Consider the following 20,657-nt stretch of genomic DNA (forward strand, 5'->3'; position numbering starts at 1 on the left):
TGACCTTTGTCATGGGTGGAGTTCCTCACGCTGGCTACCGGCAGTGATAGAATTCCAGTTGAGCTATTCCAGATCCTGAAAAGTGCTGCACTCAATATGCAATATGCACTCAATATGCAATATGCTGGCTCCCGGCAGTGGGGGACATATGTGTTTTTACCATGAAGATGCAGGGGAAAGGGAGGGAATTTGAGAATAGAATCAACCCACATTCTAGATATCTGCTGAGGTACTCAGTTTTTTTGAGATTTAAATGAAATCTGCTCAAAACTCACCTGGCCAATCTCTCCAGGAAACCTGTAGTCTGGAGCTTCCCCTACCCATTGAATTGGTTCCATTTTAGGTCACTTGAGTTGTCCCTATTCCATGCTCCTATTCCTTTCCTTGATTCCTCCCAAAGTAATTGACACAGATGTATGTATCAGTAAAAGATGTAATAAACATTTGGAGAGCAAAGGTTTATATCTCTGTTTATCTGTTGATGCTGCTTGGCCTTCCCCTCTGGGTTGTTTGCCTCTCAGCCCACACACAGCCTCTCAAATCAAAGCTTGCTGAAGAATTCACCCTGGTCTCAGAAACCTGAAGATCTCCTCTTGGCTGAGCTATATGACTTTTTGCAACTTGATTCATCTTTTATCATTCATTCAACATACTTGTACTGACTATCTGTGCCTTTCTCATGGTGAATTTATACTCTATTAATGGAAATTAATAATTTATGTATACTCTGATGCAGGGTTTAGAGTTAGCCTCCTAGTTGGTTTTGGCCCTATTGGTTTTAGGGGGGCAAATAATTCTTTATTGTGGGGGGTGTTTTGTACTTTGTAGTATGTTTATAAACTGCTACCCCCTAAATGCCAGTAGCACCAACTTCACTCTGCTTGAGTAATGGATAACCATAATATCTCCAGAATCTCCAACTATGCCCTAAGGGACAAAAGCACCTTGGTTGAAAACCAATGTTCTAACATATAGTGGACTTGATAAGACCACTGATATTGTTATTTTCTGATGGTGAATCTGTGAAAGCCTTATGAGGTTGGTGGTATCTGAGCTAAGGTTTCAATAGTGGCTAGGGTTTGGAGATGGATTTTCTGGGGAAGGGTAAATCAGTGGTCACAGATGGGCAAGTAAGGAGTAGCTCTGTTTAACCAAAGCATAAAGTGAAATGGGCACGTTGTTAAGAGTAGAGGCTCTTATAGGTACTAGGAGGCTAGATGCTGTAGGGCCATCTTAGTCATGAAAAGAACTGCCACTTCTACTGTGAGGGAAGCCTTCAGTATGTCTGAAGCTGTGTTCATCTGGAGGGAGTATAGTTATAGCATTTGTCTTCACGTTCAGTCACTCAGTTGTGTCTGACTCTTTTGCCACCCCATGGACTGTAGCCCACCAGGCTCCTCTGTCCATGGGATTTCCCAGCAAGAATACTGGAGTGGGTTGCCATTTCCTTCTCCAGGGGATCGTCCCAACCCAGAGATCGAACCGTCTCTCCTGCACTGCAGGTGGATTCTTTACCGCTGAACCACCTGGGAAGCCCTGTTTGGGTTTCTTCAGAACCCAAAGTAGTTGCTACAAAGTATCATCCATCCAGAAGTTATTTTTCTGATGCCTAAGAAGGAAACAGAAAAGGCCTCTGAGAGGCACAGTGCATCCTGGAATAATTCCATGCCCGTATCTTGGTATTCCGTGTGTTAGTCACTCAGTCATGTCTGACTCTTTGTGAACCCATGGACTGTAACCCACCAGGCTCCTCTGTCCATGGAATTCTTCAGGCAAGGATACTGGAGTGGGTTGCCATTCCCGTCCAGGGGATCTCCCTGACCCAGAGATTGAACCCGGGTCTCCTGCATTGCAGGCAGATTCTTTACCGTCTGAGCCTTACTCTTCAGAAGGTCTCACTCTGAACGCTTTAGGTTAGGTCCCAGTTGAACAGACCTGGTTGGCCAGTTCCCAGCAGCAGATTAGAAATAGACGAGGAGAGGGGGAGGGAAAGGACAAACATCGGCAGGCACACTCTGCAGCGAAGCTTCCAACATGACGGAGGGGAGGAGAGCAAAAGCAGAGGCGAATGAATGAATGAATAAATTCAGACCAAATGATTTGGAAGCATCATAGTATGGGGTCCTGTAGGTAGCGGAACACCCATCCCTTCATAACCCCAAAACATTGGTACATTACAGTACCGCCCTATTTAAGTCAGCGTACTCCGTGTGTAAAAAGGCAGGGCATATGTGAAGTACTGTGGTGAAGTACCATGTGACCAGAGTTTGGCACGATGGTGAGGACCAGGGTCTAGAGTTATACTTCCTGGCTTAAACCCTAGCTTCAACGCTCTGTACCAGTAAACTAATTCCTTAGCCCTGCCTTGCCTTAATGAGTTTGTCTGTAAAATGGGAATTCCCTGCTCATAGGGTCATAAGGAAGGTTAACTACAACAATCCACATGAATTCTTAGCTTAGCTCTTGGCACAGATTTAGTGTGCAAGGAAAGTTAAGTGGTTATTACAATCATTTCATTGAAAGAATAGAGCTGGCAAGACCTCCCTCACAACTTCAGTGTAGCTGCTCTTCTGGAATATTCCCAGAGTCTCCTGGCTGTGCTCAAGTTTCCTTTTCAGAAAATATATAGGTTTTGTAAAAGCTGAGGAAAGTTCCAGAAGAGTAGGGGCAGTATCAGTCCTTTGTATCAGTCCCTTGCATCTCCTCTCTTCTTGGCAGGAGAAGTCAGGCCACTGAGAATGGTGACAGCAGGTTCACTAGCCACCAGCCATGTCTCGGCAGCGTATTTCCTTTGAACAAGACCGGCTCTTCACCCTTTGGCCTGCCTGACAGAAGAGCAGTTAGCACGAGATAGCAGAATATGAAGCTCTTCTCCTTCAGATAGTATGTCTTAACCTATGAAAAGTAGTTGCTGTTGTTTAGTTGCTGAGTCGTGTCCAGCTCTTTTGCAACCCCATGGACTGTAGCCCACCAGGCTCCTCTGTCCATGGGATTTTTCCAGTCAAGAATACTGGAGTGGGCTGCCATTTCCTTCTCCAGGGGATCTTCCCCAACCAGGGAATGAATCCATGTCTCCTCATTGGCAGGCAGATTCTTTACCACTGAGCCACCTGGGAAGCCATGCTAAGAAAAATAATTACCTCCAAATTAAGAATGCACAGGAGAAGAGAGTTGAAAGGAAGGCACCAAAGCGTATTGGAAGGTGGTGGCAATGACTGGGTGGCAGCAGCTCTGGGCTGTTTCCCTTTGACCAGTGTCTGCTCAGTGGCGAAGGTAGCGACACGCTGTAAGGTGAAGCCTGGCAGGTACCACACCGTCATGTAAAGCAGAGACCACCAGGAGGCCACCCAGTGGGAGGAAGCTGCTCTCTGGCCAGAAGATAAAGTAACCTGTCTTCTGTTTGTGTGTTTTCCAGGCTGGAGCAGGAAATACAAGCCCTAGAAAGTGAAGAGTCCCAAATATCTGCCAAAGAGCAAATCATCCTAGAGAAGCTAAAGGAAACAGAAAAATCCTTCAAGGACTTTCAGAAGGTGAAGAAAACTAATGTCATTTCTCTCACTTATACCCCTGGGGAAGCAGGCACACCACGACAGTGCCGATTGGAGAAAAGGCCAGTTGGTCTGGATAAGAAGCCTGGACCACACACCCTGCAACGAGGGGTAGATGCGTGAGGACCAGAGCCGTCTCTGACGCTGAGAGTGGCGAATTGGTCTAAAAACCAATTCTTATGAAGCCGGTTAAACAGACTCCCTGTAGCTTTAAGTCTTTCTTTTATAAAAAGGCCAGGGGCAAAACCGTATCAAATGGGCATGAATTCCAAAAAAGAAAGTGTCAGTGAAACATGAAGTTTTACCGCACAGGCATGCCTCAGAAATATGGCGGGTTTGGTTCCAAACCACTGAAATTAAGTGAATATTGCAATAGAGTGAGTCACATGAGTTTTTTGGTTTCCCACTGCATATAAAAGTTATGTTTACACTATATTGTTAGTCTATGAAGTATGCAATAGCCTTATGTCTAAAAAACAACGTCCATACCTTAATTAAAAATAATACTGTTGGAACAATGGTGCTGACAGATTGGCTTAACTGGGGGTTGTCAGGCACCTTCCATTTGTTAAAAAAAAAAGCAATATTGAGGCACAATAAAATGAGGTGTGCCTATCTATGAAAACACACGGTGCTCTGTAGCAGAGAGAGAATCCATAATGCCAGCAGGTTCTGAAGAACTCAGGACCCCCCTCCCCTCTATTTTACAACTCCTGTTTCCTCAGGTACCCAGCGGTGATAGGAAAGCAGTCTAAACACATTCATTACAGGATGGGATTTTCTGTTATCACTTCTCCAGCACAACCAAGGGTATTTGCTGGATAATTGACATCAATGTCTACTGGGAGAAATTTGGGGTAAATAAGGTGCAGAGGGTAAACCTTTTCCTTAAATTTCGGAATCCCAAACAGATTTCCCAGAAGGAAAGAGAGCATGGGGTTTGCCCACCACGGTCAAATTCTGGGGGAGAAAGACGGGCTGAATGAGTGAAGGGTCATCTCCCCACATATATAGTGACTCCCTGCCCTGCTTTTGTCTCCACAGAGCTTCTCCAGTGCAGATGGAGGTAAGTGTAAGCGCTCTCTCCCTATCTGTACCTGAATGTTCTCATCTGTCAGCTTAGTGGGTCTCATTAACACAGGCTCCCTGGGAGATATGCTGTGCTGGTTTGGAAGGGCATCAGAAAGAAAGGGAGCACTATTTGCGAATGCTCGGGAGGGCCATGTCCCCATCTCCTCTGCCTCTCCTCTTCAAGGACTACTTCTCAACCAGCTTTTCCTAGTCTTACACAGCTGGCCCAGCTCTTCTTCTTCCCATTTGGTCTCCAAGGTTCACTGCTTGGATCTCTCTTGAAATACACTCAGCCCAGAGCACCAGCCTGAGGACCAGTTCCCTGGCAGGGTTGAGCCCACTGGAACTGGTGGTTAGGTCTCCAGGTAACAATACACATCAGGAGCCCATCAGCTGATGTTTAGGAAACCTTCCTAAGGCCTCTGGTTTTACTCTGAATCAGAAAACCACAGTTTCTCCAGCCTCCCTGGGAACCAGGGCTTCACAGAACTTCTCTCCCTGTGGGGCATGGTTGGCTGGGGGCACATGAAGGTTAGGAGCAGGGCCCTGGCTTCCTGACCCCCTCCTGGCAAGAGTGGGCCTTCCTCTGCTCTCTCTCCCCTTCTTTGCCCGCTGCTTCCCTGTTCTCCTTCCCTGGGGCCATGGGATGAATTTGAGGTTGTATGCCTCTCAGCCTTTACCTTGCTCCTCTAACTTTAGCTACAAACTCATGAAAACCACTTGATTTCCACTTTTCACTCTGACCCTTAGCTCAACCTGTCCTAAAATACCAGATCTTGTCAGAAGGAACAGACATCTCTCTTTCAGCCTCTAAACCAGCAAGATGATGCAGGAGGTAGAATAAGCACTGGCATCAGTATTTTCCCAATGTCTTTTGGAAATGTATGGTTAAAGATTTTTAAATGCAGAGATGGATAGGCATTTTTCTTATAATGTCTAGCAAAGATCCTTGCAATAAGGATAATTCTAACTTCAGAAAACAAACAAACAAGAAAAAATGGTGGTTTGTTCGGGTTCCCCCACCGAACAAATGAAAGGCAGGGGATCTGAATTTTGGCCCTTTGGGTAATCTTTGGGAAGGCATTAAATTCATGATCCCAGTGCATATGCTCAGAGACAAGTCCAGGTCAAGCCCACAGCAACTCCAGGAAGAGCACCTATGACAGTTCTACAACTTTCTCTAGGGTATGGCCTAGTCAGGACACTTGTTCTGTGCTTTGGGGGTGGAGTATAGACTGAGGAGGTGGCCTTGCCTGTTTTGGGGAGTTGGGGGTGGCAGCATGGGAAAGATAGTGGCGTTCCCTCGGGCTAGGGCTACCCTGAGGCCATGTATGTGATTAGCAGTAACACAGTAAGTATCAGACATGGACCCACAGACACCCACATACCAGAGGCGTGCACATCAACCTCTTCTGCTTTCACTTCTTTTTTTTTCTCTTCCCTTCTCAAGCCAGGACCTTTCTTAGGCTTCTCTCTCTAATTAGGGAAGGGATGGAACCTGCATATTGTGTCCCAGGGAAGCTGTGTGGGCCATGGAGACCCATGTAGTATGTGACTTGTTAACAAGCATCCATGAAGCCATGTCATAAACTCTTTCTGTTTTGTTTTCACCCTGAACTTCTCTCATTTCCTCCTGCTCCATGTACTTCCCACTATTTTCATCTGTTCACCTAAGTAGTTAATAGAGGTGGTAAGAAATCCAATCATGACTTAGAAAGGAGTCTTCAGAGAAAAACAGCCCTTGTGATTATATCCTCCATTACTTTTTACAGGATGAGTGAACTCAGGCTTAAGAGGATGCAAAAGTCTCAGGGGTCACAAGAAATGGCCAGGGAAAAGTTTCCATGATCTTCCTTATTGCCCTGGATGGTGATACTTCCATGTCTGATTATAACTAAGCCTTGGGAGACCTTTCCATTACACCACATCTGTTAGCAAAGAAAGCAGTTTGAAGGAGGGAACACATCCTTCCAAGAACGTGGTCAGTGTTTATAGGTCACTCTGTGGGTAAAACCCATCATGAAGCACATCCAGTTTAGGAACTTTGGGCTGTCTGATTATTTCCTCTTCCTTTGATTTCAAAGTTACCAAGACCTCTTAGAATCAACCAATTGGTACTAAGACCTAACAAAAAATGATTGTAGAATAATAATGCCTTAGGACAAATACCCAACTTCTGAAACACGATGATTACAGAATCCAGGTCCAGCTAAAGTTATATAACTGTACAAGACACTGCAGAGGTCAGCAAGAGCATCGCCAGTGTGATGAGTTGCCAAGGAGTTGGCTGCTAGTGTGTGCTTGTGTAATGACCTCTCTTCAGGTACCCTGTGCATATCCCCCTGTGCTTTTCAGAGGAAATAAAGATATTAGACTGCTGGATCACCAATATTTTTTGATTACATGATAGCCTTGGCAATCAAGAGCTATGTATTTTAATCATGAGTAGAATTTCTTGGCCATGTACTTCATGATGCCCCCTCACTTCCTCCCTACCCCACATACATCCTTGTTATATGGTGGAGTCAAAATTGATTGGGTGGGTTGTTTTTACTGCCCTAAATAGGCACAGTGTTTTGTGTAAGTATAAATTTCACATGGTATGTACCTAGAACTACCTCTGTTCTTTACCCACTGGGGAGCTGGTGTGAAACCCTTGGCCAGAACTGGCAAAGGAAAACCTCTGTCCTGGGCCTGTCTTGTCCTTGCTGTTTGAGACTGTGATTCCCATCCCATCCCAGTCTGGGGCAGCCTGGAACCTTTCCTGCATCAAAACCCTCATACCAATTGTTGGGACCTAGTGTGTCTTCACTTGCCCAGAAGTCATGATTTTAGGAGAGTTTTCATCAGTTTTGTTTCTCTCTAACGTTGGCTATTTATGTTCTTCATATGGTGACGATTTTAGCAGTGCTGGGTAATGGGAAGGACTCCCCTTTCCTCTTTGTTCTATAACTGACTGTTACCTCCTCGGACAGAGGGAGGAAGAAGCATGATAGGCCACCCAGACTTTGTCAGGAAGAGGGCAGTTTACTGACTGAGGTTATGTGAAGGAATTCTCCCCCAGAAAGCTTTGGGGGCCCTGTTTCTTTTTCCTTGTGTTGGTCTATCAGACCCCTTGGAGCTGCAGAACCTCAGGAATTAGTACTTAATGATATATTGAGGGGCTGCCCTACCCTCTCCCTTGGGCCCCACCCCCTGCCACCTCTTATCAGGAGCAGAAACCATGGAGCCCCAGCCCCATAAGAGCTGTAGTCCATGAGCCTGTAGCCTGTACCTGCTCAGGCCCTGCTTTACCCCAACTGTTGCTCTCTTTGGTCCTGCCTTGTGTGGCTTAGGGTCCTGACCCTTCCCACAACTCTCCAGAGTGAGAACAGAATCTCCCAGCTAACTTAAGGAACACTGGCAGAGCAGTTCAACATGGAGAATAAAGGGCAACTTCAGACATGTGACCATACTCTGAGGCCCTGGCTCAAATTCAGGCCATTTCAGAGGGCCTCTATAGGCTGCTTCCTGGCTATCTTCTAGCCCAGCATCATCTCAAAGGCCCACCTTCCTCCCCTGCAGTGAAGGGCCTTCAACTATGTCTGTCTGACCCAGTGCCCAACTCCAGAACACATGAGGCCCCCGGGAGAAACAGTAACCTGAGCCTCGCTCCAACCCAGGGCCTGCCTGCCGACTCCTGACTTCTGGTTCTGTCTCCCCAAAGGGTTGGTACAGACAAACCCACTCTCTTAGAGAAGCCCCACCCCTCCGTTCCCTTTGCCCTGGGAACATGGTGGTCCAGTGTCCCTACATCCTTGGTTGTTCGGCTGAATGTGAGTCTGCAGTGGCCTCGTCGGTACAGAGCTCAACCAATCCTAATTTGGTGTCTGGTCACAAGCACTCTGCTACATGAAATTTAAAAAGGAAAACAGAAACCTGCCAGAATTAAGTCCGCATCAGTGGGGATACAGAGGACGGGATGGATGTGGGAAGGCTGGGGGACTGACTGGATACCAGGAGAGGGAGGTAGGGGCACCGCCAGGATCCTGGGTGAATTGTGGTACCAGTGAGCTGAGATACGCTGCACAGGAGAAGCAGCAGATGAGTGGAGATGAGAGTTCTGTTTTGGACATGTTGAGCTTGAGATGATTTGTGGGCTGTTGAATAGAATATGCGGTAAGCAGTTAGACGTGATCATTGACCAGTGATCGACATTCCAGGATAACGGGGTGTGTCTTTGGCACATGGAAGGAATCACATCACCTAGAGTCCAGCTTTCTAGAATGTTCCTTCACTTTCCCCCTGCTCTCTGGGGTGTGCACAGATTCTTCCCCTGTTTCACCCCAGTGGTTTCCCCCTCTCCTCTAATACTTCGACACACTTATTGACTTCCATGGCCTCCATCTCCCTAAATGAACTTTCAAGATATTTTCCCAAGCAGAGCCGTTCTCTGTATTCTGCACGGCCACATTTCTTGCAGCTGAGCTCATGGTGTTTCACTGGTGCTGTTATTTGGAATCTCTAGATTTTCTAGCTGAAACACCAGACAGAAGGACTGAAATTGTGGGATAAATTCTGAAAAAAAAATTTTTTTATGCCTATTAGTCTTTGGAATGAATCAGGCACATAAAGTGATATTTCCAGTTTAAGGAAAGACTCCCAAATCTGTTTTCCAATTCTGTTTAAGACATGTCTTCCATGTTTCTACTGCTTCCCTGGTGGTTCAGAGGTTAAAGCGTCTGCCTGCAATGTGGGAGACCTGGGTTCGATCCCTGGGTCAGGAAGATCCCCTGGAGAAGGAAATGGCAATCCACTCCAGTATTCTTGCCTGGAAAATCCCATGGACGGAGGAGCCTGGTGGGCTACAGTCCACGAGGTCACAAAGAGTCAGACATGACTGAGCGACTTCACTTTCACTTTCCATGTTTCTAGTTTGAAGTCCCATACTTGGCCCAATCCCATTCTTTGGTGGCTCAGACCAGTGTAAGAGTCCTGGATTTGATCCCTGGGTCAGGTAGATCCTGTGGGGAGGGAAATGGCAACCCACTCCAGTATTCTTCCTTGGGAGATCCCACGGACAGAGGAGCCTGGCAGGCTGCAGTCCATGAGATTGCAAAGAGTTGTACACAACACAGCGACTGAGAACGCACCCACATCAAGTTGATAATGGTTCTCGCTAGTTCATCTCTCTCCCTGTTTTTTTTTTTTGTCCTCTGAACACATTGTACTCTTAGAATCTAGAGCTTTCTATTGAATCTTTTAATACATAGAGCTGTTCTGGGGCTTGAGCTTTCTGGCCGGAATCTCTCCTACCTCAGCTACTCTACTGAATACCAGTCACTGGGCAAATGCTGGTCTTTGTTTACCCTGATCCTCTCTTGCAATGGCCACCTCTGTGGTCCATTATGTAGGGCAGACAAGCTGCTGTCTCGGCAGTGAACCCATCGGGCCTCTCAACACTGTGCCTAATTGTATTCCCTATTCTCTGCTACCAGATGCAGTAAATCACATTTCCTCCCAGCTCCCCGACCTGCCAATCCTCTGTTCACGAACAGCAGAACCATCACCTGAGCAGGACGGAACCAGCAGAGCAGCTGGTAAGTCCTGGGGAACTGTTTGCTTTTGATGCCAGGACTGACCGTGGGGCTTGCATTCCTCTGAGCTTTATTAATGAGGGATGCCCAGATATTCTTACGTGGAGGGCGGTCCCCCTCCTCAGCGCAGCTTCAGATGTAGAACTTACAGTGGCCACACAGGGCAGGCACTGGTCCCTGAGGGGTTTCTGGGGGCCAAGGGGAGGGAGTATTGAGAAAACCATAGAGCTCTTTTCCTCCTACTTTGGAGGAATCTGTGTTTGTGGTCTTTATATCAGTCCTCATTCTACAAAATCAAATGAGCTATGCTGGGAAGGTGGGGGGAAACTATTTTCAAAGTGTGTGAGAATGTTGTGGTAATCCTTTGGGAACTGAGCTGTTTGTACACTGTGAACATATAGATTCTCAAGTCTCCTCATTACTGGAGTTATTTCTTACCTCCTGTGGTATATTTGGAAAATAAAAGGAGCAATTTAATGAATGTATGCTTCTTGCTAATATTCCTCACACTTGTGGATTGTAGCGAGTAATACATTTGTGAGTGTAAAACATATGGAGAACTCTGCTTTGCTCTGTTCAATGTGAATGTGCCCCACAAATCAGAGCTGGACGCTGTGCTTAATAAATCACTATACCAATCCTTTTTGCTCTGTGCACAGAGGCACTGAGAGCAGGGGTTGGATGGAAAAATGAGCCACCAATGCTGTAGGGTTTGTGATAATGTAGGTGAACTGGAATTTGAGCATCAGATTTATGCTTTATGTAATCCAGGTAAATTTATGTTTAAAAGAAGTCATGGAAGGGTACCTTTATAAGACAATCATGGACTAATAAGTCAGAGGAAATTGTTTATACAGTATTTTATGAAGTAAACATAGCAAACTTCTATGTTAGCCTTCCTTTTAACATAGAAGTAAAATAATTCTGCAGGTATTGACATAATTGTCATGCACATTGGCAAAATAAAAGTATTCCTGGGGACTCTATAAATATCTTAGCATATTATTGTACAAACAGATTCACAGGGTTCTAGAGTTGGGGGCGGGTACTGTAGATGGTATCTGGTCAAACTCAAGCTAGGATCCCAGGGTAGTTAAAAACCTTGTAGCTACAGTCGTCCTACGAAGGGACCATTGGCAGTGATTTAAGCTGCAGATTCTTTTAAATGCTCCAAGATGCACTTCTGAGATCAATTCGGGATAACAATTCTTCAAAAGGCACATACCTCCCTGCGTGTTATTAGAGTGTTGGTGGTTCCCAGTAGTTGTGGGTAAACAGCTTTCTAGCTCCTCTCCACATTTCTGCGACTCACAGGACATGCAATATGACCTAATTAACGGATCAGTTCGTGAAGGCGGTAGGGCCAGTGTGTGGGGACTGAGAGATATGAACAAGATTTGAGCAGCATCGGCAGTCAAGGAATGTGAGCTTCAAGAATGATATGTTACTGGGATTGCAGTTCTGTGTGCATAGGAATACACACACTTTCACAAGCTAGGATCCTTCCTCTTGGAAGACACTGTGAAAACATAATGAATCCAAATAGCAAATGCCTTTTTGAAAAAGTATTATGTGTTCAAAGTCTTCTAAAAAATAAGTCTACATGTACTTTTGTTTATCAGTTAAGAACCAATATGCATAAATGTATCTACTGTGGAAATATACAGATGCAGAGGCTTGAAAGGAATTGCATTTGATGTGGTTAACTGCTTCGTCCAGGCTGCTTTTGAAATAGAGCATCCAGATTAATGATCAGTTATGGCTAGCAGTGATTACACAGAGCATGGACAGCTTACAAATGAGTGGCAGTCGCCCCTGGAATTCTTTCTTATAGGTATCATCCATCTTGCTTTAGGGGTGTCCTTTTGAAAATTTGCACAGTCTTAGGGCCATTTTAAAAAATGTCACTGGTCGTTACTCAGTATTATGACAAATATTCTGGTTGTCTGGAGTTTGGGAGGTTTTGGGTTCTGTATAAATGGGAATTTATTTACAATCTTTGCTTTGCAGAATCAGGAGGCATCTGTTCCAATTCCTTATTCAAACATGGAAGCCCAGGGACAGAGCCTTGCCACGAGGCCTTCAAACCACAGGGACACACCATGACCTGGGTCTCCCTACAGATGGCCCATTCTGTCTGTAATTGGCTCTGACACCTGGGAAGTTCATCCTCAGATGGAGCTCTCATTAGTCTGCTGCTTTCATCTTTTACCTATTTTTACGTATCCTTAAGATACAAACCGAAGTTTGTATCTTAGGAGCCCTTCAGAACAAACCTAAGTTCTGATTTCCGTTTAAATATTTGAAAACGGCTATCACATCGTGTCTTTCCCAGGCCTTCACTTTCCATCCCCTTAATGCCCGCAGCCCCGGTCGGTTCATCTGGTCCTGAGATGGTAGGTTTCTTGGACCCCCTTAGCCCTGCCTGTCCCTCCCCTGTGGACATGCCCCGCTTGGTCTCTGAAGGGCAAGACTCAGAGCTGCCCAGCACAGTCCCCACAGAGGCCACGGCCATGTGACTTCCTGGCGGTCCTCACGGCCTTTCCGCTTCAGGCTCTCAGGTGCAGCCTCCAGTGAGTGGCCTGCGCCACTACCGGGCCTCCTTCCCTCTGTCCAGCGGAGTCATCGCTCCACAGTCATTCCAGTGGCAGCGAGAAGTCTGTTCCCCACAACTGTGCACGTACTACTTCGCCTTCTCACATGCAGAAGAGCCTACAAATTCCTCTCTTTTTAATCTTAAGAGGCAAAAATAAGGATAGGCTATGCGCCTCTCGGCCCTTGGTAGATTTTACATGACTGTTAAGTTTCTTCCTGTTAAGTGTCCCTCAGGAGTGTCTGGGGCCCCTGGGGTCACCGAGGAGTCTCTGGAAGGTAAGGAAGGGGTTGAGGTGAGGGACTTGGTGTTCTGTCCCATTTCAAGCACAGCGGCTTCCCCAGCCTTGTGCTTCCTTATCGTATTTCTGCATCAGGTTTCATTGAATAAAGGGTTTAACCAATTTGAAAGGAGAAAACTCTCTTTGTTGTCTGGATTTTTACAGCTCATGGTTGGGGCTCCAAACACCCTCACTTTTCCTCTCGGTTTAATATCATCTCAGATCTGAAAAGCAAACTGGCATTATTTATCATCATTTCATTGATAAAATTGTTGCACAGTTTGATAAAAAGTCAGAAGCCTGGGGCTCACCGTTAGGGATCCTCCTGGCCCTGGGGAATCCTTACCCGGAACCTATGGGGCATGGCCCTCCAACCAGTAACAAGTTCTGGCTGTTGTCCTAACACTCATGGCACATGTTTCTGTCTCGTCCACATAAGGACAATAGGGACTTTATGATGATCCAATATGCTTTATATCTGTCATTTGTCTAATCTGTCTAGAGACCTTGAAGGAAAAAAAAATTGAGATTAATGTGCCCAGCTTCTGCTCTTTCAGAATTGATTCTAGAGTTTAGCCAGCCATGATGTCCAGCTATTTATATATAGTTTATGGAATTCCTTCCTTCTCAGTTTTGAAAATTAGAACTTGGCATTTCTGCCTCCACTGCCTTTCCTGGTATATGAAATCCTTGGGACAAATTCATTGATGTGGGAACTGGGGCACAGGACCCAAAGCACTGTGAGCAGTTGTATCCCTGGGAGTTTTATTATCTTCCAATCTTCTCTACTCACCTGGGTTTCAGTTACATCTTAGCAGTCCTGGGTTTCAGTTACCTCTTAGCAGTATTCTTTCCGACACTTCTCAAGCTGTAAACTGCCCTTCTTGACCAAAAAGACTGAAGCAAAGTCAATATGAGAAATTGGCTTTGGCTTTTGCTAGATGGCATCACCAACTCAATGGACATGAGTTTGAGTAAGCTCTGGAAGTTGGTGATGGACAGGGAAGCCTGGCATGCTGCAGTCCATGTCGTCACAAAGAGTCAGACACGACTGAGCAACTGAACTTTGCTGTCCTTCACCATTATGCCCTTGCTGACTTATTTTTATTAAAAGCACAGTGTCTTGGGAAAACATTTGATTTGAAGAAATGTTTGATTGTTGGGTTTTGAAGTTAGAGATTGCTCTCTGGGATGAGAGGAAGGATTCACTCTAAACGAATATCCTCATTTTCATCATTTTTGACATCACAGTGCTAATTTTATATTGCCCACCTCAAGAGGAGTGAACATAAATGCATATATATAGTCTTATGCTCAAAGAGATGCATGTGTATATATTCATTCAATAAGCCAAGCGTATGTATTGTTTTTCTTCCACATGGTACGTTGCCAGCCACTTGATGTATATTACACAGGGAAGATCTCACTGCTGGGTGGTGGTCGTGGTCTGATTGTCCATCGCGCTCCCTCCTCTTGGATTTGATACGTCACTGACTCACAGGCCACGTGGGCTCTCCATGGCAGCATGGAATATCAAAGCTGGGTACCATGTATACTCACACACACACACACACACACACACACACACACATATATATGCATTAATATTTCTATAACTGAATCACTTCACTGTACACCAGAAACTTAACACAACATTGTAAATCAGCTATACTTGAATAAAAAAAAAAAAAAAAAAAAGAGCTACTTACCCTTCATTGTACCAATCGGGAAGATGAGGCCCCAAATTGAGATGTGACCTGGATAGGAATTCAGACTCACTTTCTCCCTTCCTATGACACCTCCCATATGATGACTGATGACCATGGGACATGATTTTTATACTTTACACATGGACCCTCAACTTTATTATTCCACCCACTGATAACAGTGAGTCAAGGGAAGTGAGCTGGGAGCAGCCTGGGTCAAGGAATTTAACAATAATCAAAAGTTCCGTCTTCATGGGGCAGGGTTCTGTCTTGTGTGCTCTTGGCTTGATTCTGAAATGGAATCTTGCCAGTTTGTGTCACTTTCCCCTTACCTGTGTCGGGTCCTCTTGTTTCCTTTCCCCTGGGTCCCTTAGGGCCCTTGCAGCTGTTGTGTTTGTCCAGGCTGAAGGTGACAGGGGACAAGAGGGCGCAAAGAGCCAGGGCAGCAGGTTTGACCTGGAATCAAGCGTTCTGTGTTCTTCACACCCTCTTTCTGGGCCCTGTGGTGTCCGGGCATCTTTCTTGGAGGCCTTCCACTCTTGCTCATACTTGGGTCTTTTCAGAACCTAGAAACTAGGCTCATCAACCCCATTAGGGTATCTCTGCTTCTCCAAGGTGACCCTTCTATGGATGAAGGAGCTGTGGGGGAGAAAAACCAAGGAAACCAAACACAGAGCTCAAAGTCACAGTACCAGTGATGCCATCCATTTGTATCCCTTTGCAGAAACTGGCCCCTTTGCTTCTTATTCTTCATTAGCAAAATGGAGATACTACTTGCTCTCTCGCTGGGATGTTGGAAGGCAGAACAAACATGCTTGTGTCCTCCAGTCTCACTGTTGTCAGTGTGTGATACTTGAAAATCAATACTTATATCATTTTATAAAGACATACTTCCAGACTCCAATCAACCCATCACTGGAACATCTACTGGACTCTTTCCTTTTTTTCTGTTACCTGGTCCTTCCTCGAATACTTTTCTTTATGTCCATGCAGCTCTTTTCAAAATCTCTTTCAAGGGCTCTCCAGAAAGTTTCCTTCCCTGAGCAGTACCCTTCTCCTCATTTTTTTTTCCCAATAAGATGGCACAGATACCAAGCCCTTACGATCTTCATCGTCATGTACCTGTGGCATGGGGAAACTTGTGGGAAGAAAAGGGCAGATTAGAGAGTGTTCACTGTGGTTAGAGAGGAGGGCATGATGTAAGGGAGAGGTCTTTGGCAGCAGTAAAAAGCAGAAGAGTTTTAAAAATTGTGTGCATGCCTCCTAAACAAAATGTAAATCTTATATTCCTGCTGGTTCATATCCACCCTCGTGCACATTTGGGATATTATTGGCTAAGAGCTGAAGCAAAATAGAAATACTTATTCACAAACAACACATTTAAGAAAAATGTTCACACTTTGTGGTTTTCTGAATGTCTAGTAACATTCTCATATGTGTATCCATGAAGTCTAAATATTGTCTTAAGAGAGTAGATCTTTAAAGTTACCCCTAAAATTGGCAATTATGTAAGGGGTGAAGGGGCCAGCTAACCTTATTTTGGTAATCATTCTGCAGTATATATGTATATCAAATCATCGCATCATACATCTTAAGCTAACATATGTTATATGTCAATAATATCTCAATAAATCTCAAAAGAAAACCAAAAAATAAACGAAAATATTGCCTTTGTGTAAGCTCGAGCTTCTCGAAGTGTTTGCCTGAGTCGCCTTACTAAAGAGAAAAGAGTGAAGGCAGACAAGGAATGGGAGACCAAACCTGAAGAAATCTACTAAAAATCTGTGGTTTCTTTAAAGCCCCAGGTCTTATCTGGGGGAAAAATACATATGAATGTTGTCTTTTATGGCATAATCTATCTAAGCTTTTTTTATTATAAAAATGTCTTAAAGTATTCTACTTTCAAATTCTAGAAATATTGAAAGAACAGTGTGTATCATATAAATATTAACCTGTAACCCTAATGAATCCATGTCACTTGTGGTTCACACCCAGAGTTATCTCACACTTCACAAAATGTAGCATAAAATCACAGGCAAAAAAAGAAAACCCACTGAAAAGAAACTCTGTTCTTTTTTACCTGTTTCTCCTGAAGGATGTTGAAAGGGATCCAATTCATATCTCCACCCAGAAGGACTTCTCACATTCCCTTTTCTTCCCTCCACAAGTAACTCTCCAAAGCATCATTCACTGCCACAGAATATCCCCTCCCTAGCCATCTTTCACGGAGAAGGCAATGGCACCCCACTCCAGTACTCTTGCCTGGAAAACCCCATGGATGGAGGAGCCTGGTAGGCTGCAGTCCATGGGATCGCTGAGGGTCGGACAAGACTGAGCGACTTCACTTTCACTTTTCACTGTCATGCATTGGAGAAGGAAATGGCAACCCACTCCAGTGTTCTTGCCTGGAGATCCATCTCTGGGGTCGCACAGAGTCGGACACGACTGAAGTGACTTAGCAGTAGTAGCAGTAGCCATCTTTCACAGAGCTTTTACTGTCTCTTCCATTAAACTCCTCCTTTCTCAGCTCTTAATTTTATGGATCTGATTAACCATTAGAGTCAGACACGACTGAAGGGACTTAGCAGCAGCAGCAGCAGCAGCAGCAGCAAAGACATTCTCCCCATTATCCCTCCTTTTAGTCCAGTCTCTGATTCTAGGAATAGGCAAGGTCCGGCTGAGTTTGGACATTAGGATGGTGGAGAAGGGAAAATTGGACCACAAAGGATAGCATTCTCATTGGTGGGCAGAGAGAGGGAGGGATATCCCTAAAGATTCCTATGTTAATAATGTGTATCCTATCAGATATGGATATAAAAGTAGAAATGTTTTATTCCATACTCTGTATTGATTACAGCTCAGTGTATCATTTGGCTCACATATTACTGGATGGTTTGGGGTTTTATATCTATTAACTGACAATCATTATTGCTACTGTTGCAGTTCAGTTGCAAAGTCACGTCTGACTCTTTGCAGTCCCATGGACCTGTAGTCCACCAGGCTCCTCTGTCCATCATTATTATATTGCTTATTTATAAACATGTCCCATGAGTGTGTTAACAGTGATAGGATGCAATATTTTATCCCAAAACTGTGCCTTTTAATATAAATGTAATATTTAAAGAACAGGTTCTTGGAGCCCATTCAGTTCAGTTCAGTCGCTCAGTTGTGTCTGACTCTGCAACCCCACGAATCGCAACACGCCAGGCCTCCCTGTCCATCACCAACTCCCGGAATTTACACAAACTCATGTCCATCGAGTCAGTGATGCCACCCAGCCATCTCATCCTCTGTCGTCCCCTCCTCCTCCTGCCCCCAGTCCCTCCCAGCATCAGAGTCTTTTCCAATGAGTCAACTCTTTGCATGAGGTGGCCAAAGTATTGGAGTTCAGTCCAAAGTATTCAGCATCAGTCCTTCCAGTGAACACCCAAATCTGATCTCCTTTAGGATGGACTGGTTGGATCTCCTTGCAGTCCAAGGGTCTCTCAAGAGTCTTCTCCAACACCACAGTTCAAAAGCATCAATTCTTCGGCGCTCAGCTTTCTTCACAGTCCAACTCTCACATCCATACATGACCACTGGAAAAAAACATTTTAAATGCCTATTCTATTTGATAACACATTTTATGGAAAATCAGGAAATAACAGACATAGTTCTCTTGATATCACTGTCATTGTATGAGCTGATGTACCTTTTTGACAAATATTGGTTGGCTTCCCACTGTGTCACTTAAAGAAACTCAAGATCTTTGTGCTGAGCAAGTGAAACTTTCAAAACGGACACAATGAAAATAAAGCATTGGAATTTGTTTCAAAATCTTCTTAGTTAAGTGTTAACCATGTCAGATTGTATCTTATAAGCAGACAAAATACCATTGTTATTCTTCACCCAGTACAAGCATTAATCACTGTGTATACCTTTTCATCGGTGTCATATAAACTATTTGTCACTAGATTAAAACAACCAATTAGACTTTTTAATTAGTAGCATTTGTTTCACAGGTATGGTTAGCAGGTACCTTCTATCCAAAAGGCTCTAAGGTAGGTGTTTGGGGCAGGGGGAATCTCTGAAAGATGCCAGGCAAAAAGCTAGCCTTCCAGGATCCTAAAAATCTGTGGAGCTAATAAAACATTCCCACAAATAATTATATTACTGACTGGAAAGTGTTAGGTGCCCTCAGTTTAGAGGAAGTGTTCAGAGAATCTTGAGAAGAGAGGGATATCTTAGAAATGGGGTGATCAAAGAAAGTTCATGGAAGAGGGTGCAGTTGACCTGGGGATCAGTGGATGAGTCACATTTGGATATAAAGAAACTCAAAAGTAGGACATTTCAAGAGAAAGGAATCTTAAAAGCAGGAAATGTTAGGTGTAAGATGGTGTTTTTTAGCTGCTGTACAGGGTAAGGAAACAACAAAACGTTGATTGGAAAGATAGTTTGGATCTTTTTAACACAGTGGGGAACTTATAGTTCAGAAAGAGATAGGAACTCAACGGCGATGACAAGCAGAGATGTGACACCAGACTCTAGAGTCTGTTAGTGGAGAAGGGACAAAACAGTCTAGGCAGAGGGACAGCATAGATTTAAATGGTCGTGGAAAGATGTCCTGGAAACAGTGAGACCTCTGTTATGGCCTGAGCGCATGTGGAATGAGAGAGGCTGCAAGGCAAAGCAAGATAAGAAAGGAAGGTTGCAGACAAATGCCAAGGGAATTATATGCCAAGCTAAGGAGTTTGGTGTTTACCCTCTGCAGACACAGGAGCTGATGGAGAGTTTTTAAGTAAGATAACTCTGTGGGCAGGGTGGAGCCTAGGCTAACAGCGGTCGGCTGGCTTTTACTATACAGGGCCAGATCATAAATATTTTAGACTTTGTGGACCATGTATGATCTCTGCTGGGTATTCTTGTTTCTTTCCTTTTCTCTTTCTTAAATTCTTTCTTCCTTTACTTGTAAGTTTTTTCTTTCCTTTCTTATTTTTCATAGCAATTCTTTTTTTAAAAAAATTATTTTTAATTGAAGGATAATTGCTTTACAATATTGGTTTGATGTCTGCCTTACATCAATATAAATTTTTTTTTTTTTTTTGTAAAAACCATTTTCCTCTCCTTTGGCCCTCTGGAAGTGAAATGACAGAAGTAGCAGATAGAAATCAGACACAGGTTGCTGTGCAGAAGGTCTGGTCTAAGGCAGTGGTGATAGAGATAATGGTGAGGAGATGCATGGGGATGGATCTGAAGTAGAATTAGTTTCAGCAGGTGTTTGATGATGGGGAATTAGGAAGAAAAGGGAAAGTCAAGTATGATTCTGAGGCTTCTTGCTTGAGAGACTAGGTATTACTTCTCACCAAGACTATGCTTGTCCCACCAAGACTTTGTTCTCACCAAAACTCTGGGGAGCTTTGAGAGAAGATGGACTCAGTTTTGAAGCTGCAGAGGTCGATGTATCTGTGGGTCATTCAGGGAACGCGTGTCAAGGGACAGTTGGCTCCATGGGTCCGAGGCCAAGTGTCCTCCCATCCAGAACATGTGCCTCATGGGGAGCCTCTGAGGCAATAGGTCAGAAAGTATGGAGTGTCGTGAGAGTCTACAGGACAGGAAAGAGCTGGTCCTGGGGAAGCTCAGACTGGCCCCAGGATTTGGGATGTTGGAGAGGCTGAGAGTGGTACCTGGGAAGACCAGGTAGGAAGCTCTTGTGATCATCATCTAGGAAAGAGGGAGTAGTATCTCAGGTGAGTGATGACAGTGGAACAGAGAGGAGGCAGCAGCTGGGGGTGACAACATGGGACAGAACTTGAGGGCTTGGCAGTGTGTTCATGGGGGAAGAAAGAGGCCTTCTGTGAGCGCTGTCCTCGAATTCCCATGTCGTGGGATAACGCCCCCCCCCCC

At 44.7% G+C, this 20,657-nt stretch overlaps 1 protein-coding gene across 6 annotated transcripts in view; it reads left to right on the top strand.

Moving 5' to 3' along the window:
- Nucleotides 1–20,657, top strand: part of LOC104991163 (paralemmin-2) — a 517,429-nt gene that overhangs the window by 274,360 nt on the left and 222,412 nt on the right. For 5 of the 6 annotated variants that reach the window (XM_010843550.1, XM_010843556.1, XM_010843549.1 and 2 more), the window contains 3 exons: nt 3,416–3,530; nt 4,593–4,614; nt 10,097–10,198. In XM_010843550.1, the coding sequence (XP_010841852.1) occupies nt 3,416–3,530; nt 4,593–4,614; nt 10,097–10,198 (239 nt within the window). The remainder of the gene's footprint in view (nt 1–3,415; nt 3,531–4,592; nt 4,615–10,096; nt 10,199–20,657) is intronic. The other variant, XM_010843553.1, reaches the window with a different exon arrangement.

This window comes from Bison bison, unplaced genomic scaffold, assembly GCF_000754665.1.
Source record: "Bison bison bison isolate TAMUID 2011002044 unplaced genomic scaffold, Bison_UMD1.0 scf7180017864183, whole genome shotgun sequence".
NCBI classification, from domain to species: domain Eukaryota; kingdom Metazoa; phylum Chordata; class Mammalia; order Artiodactyla; family Bovidae; genus Bison; species Bison bison.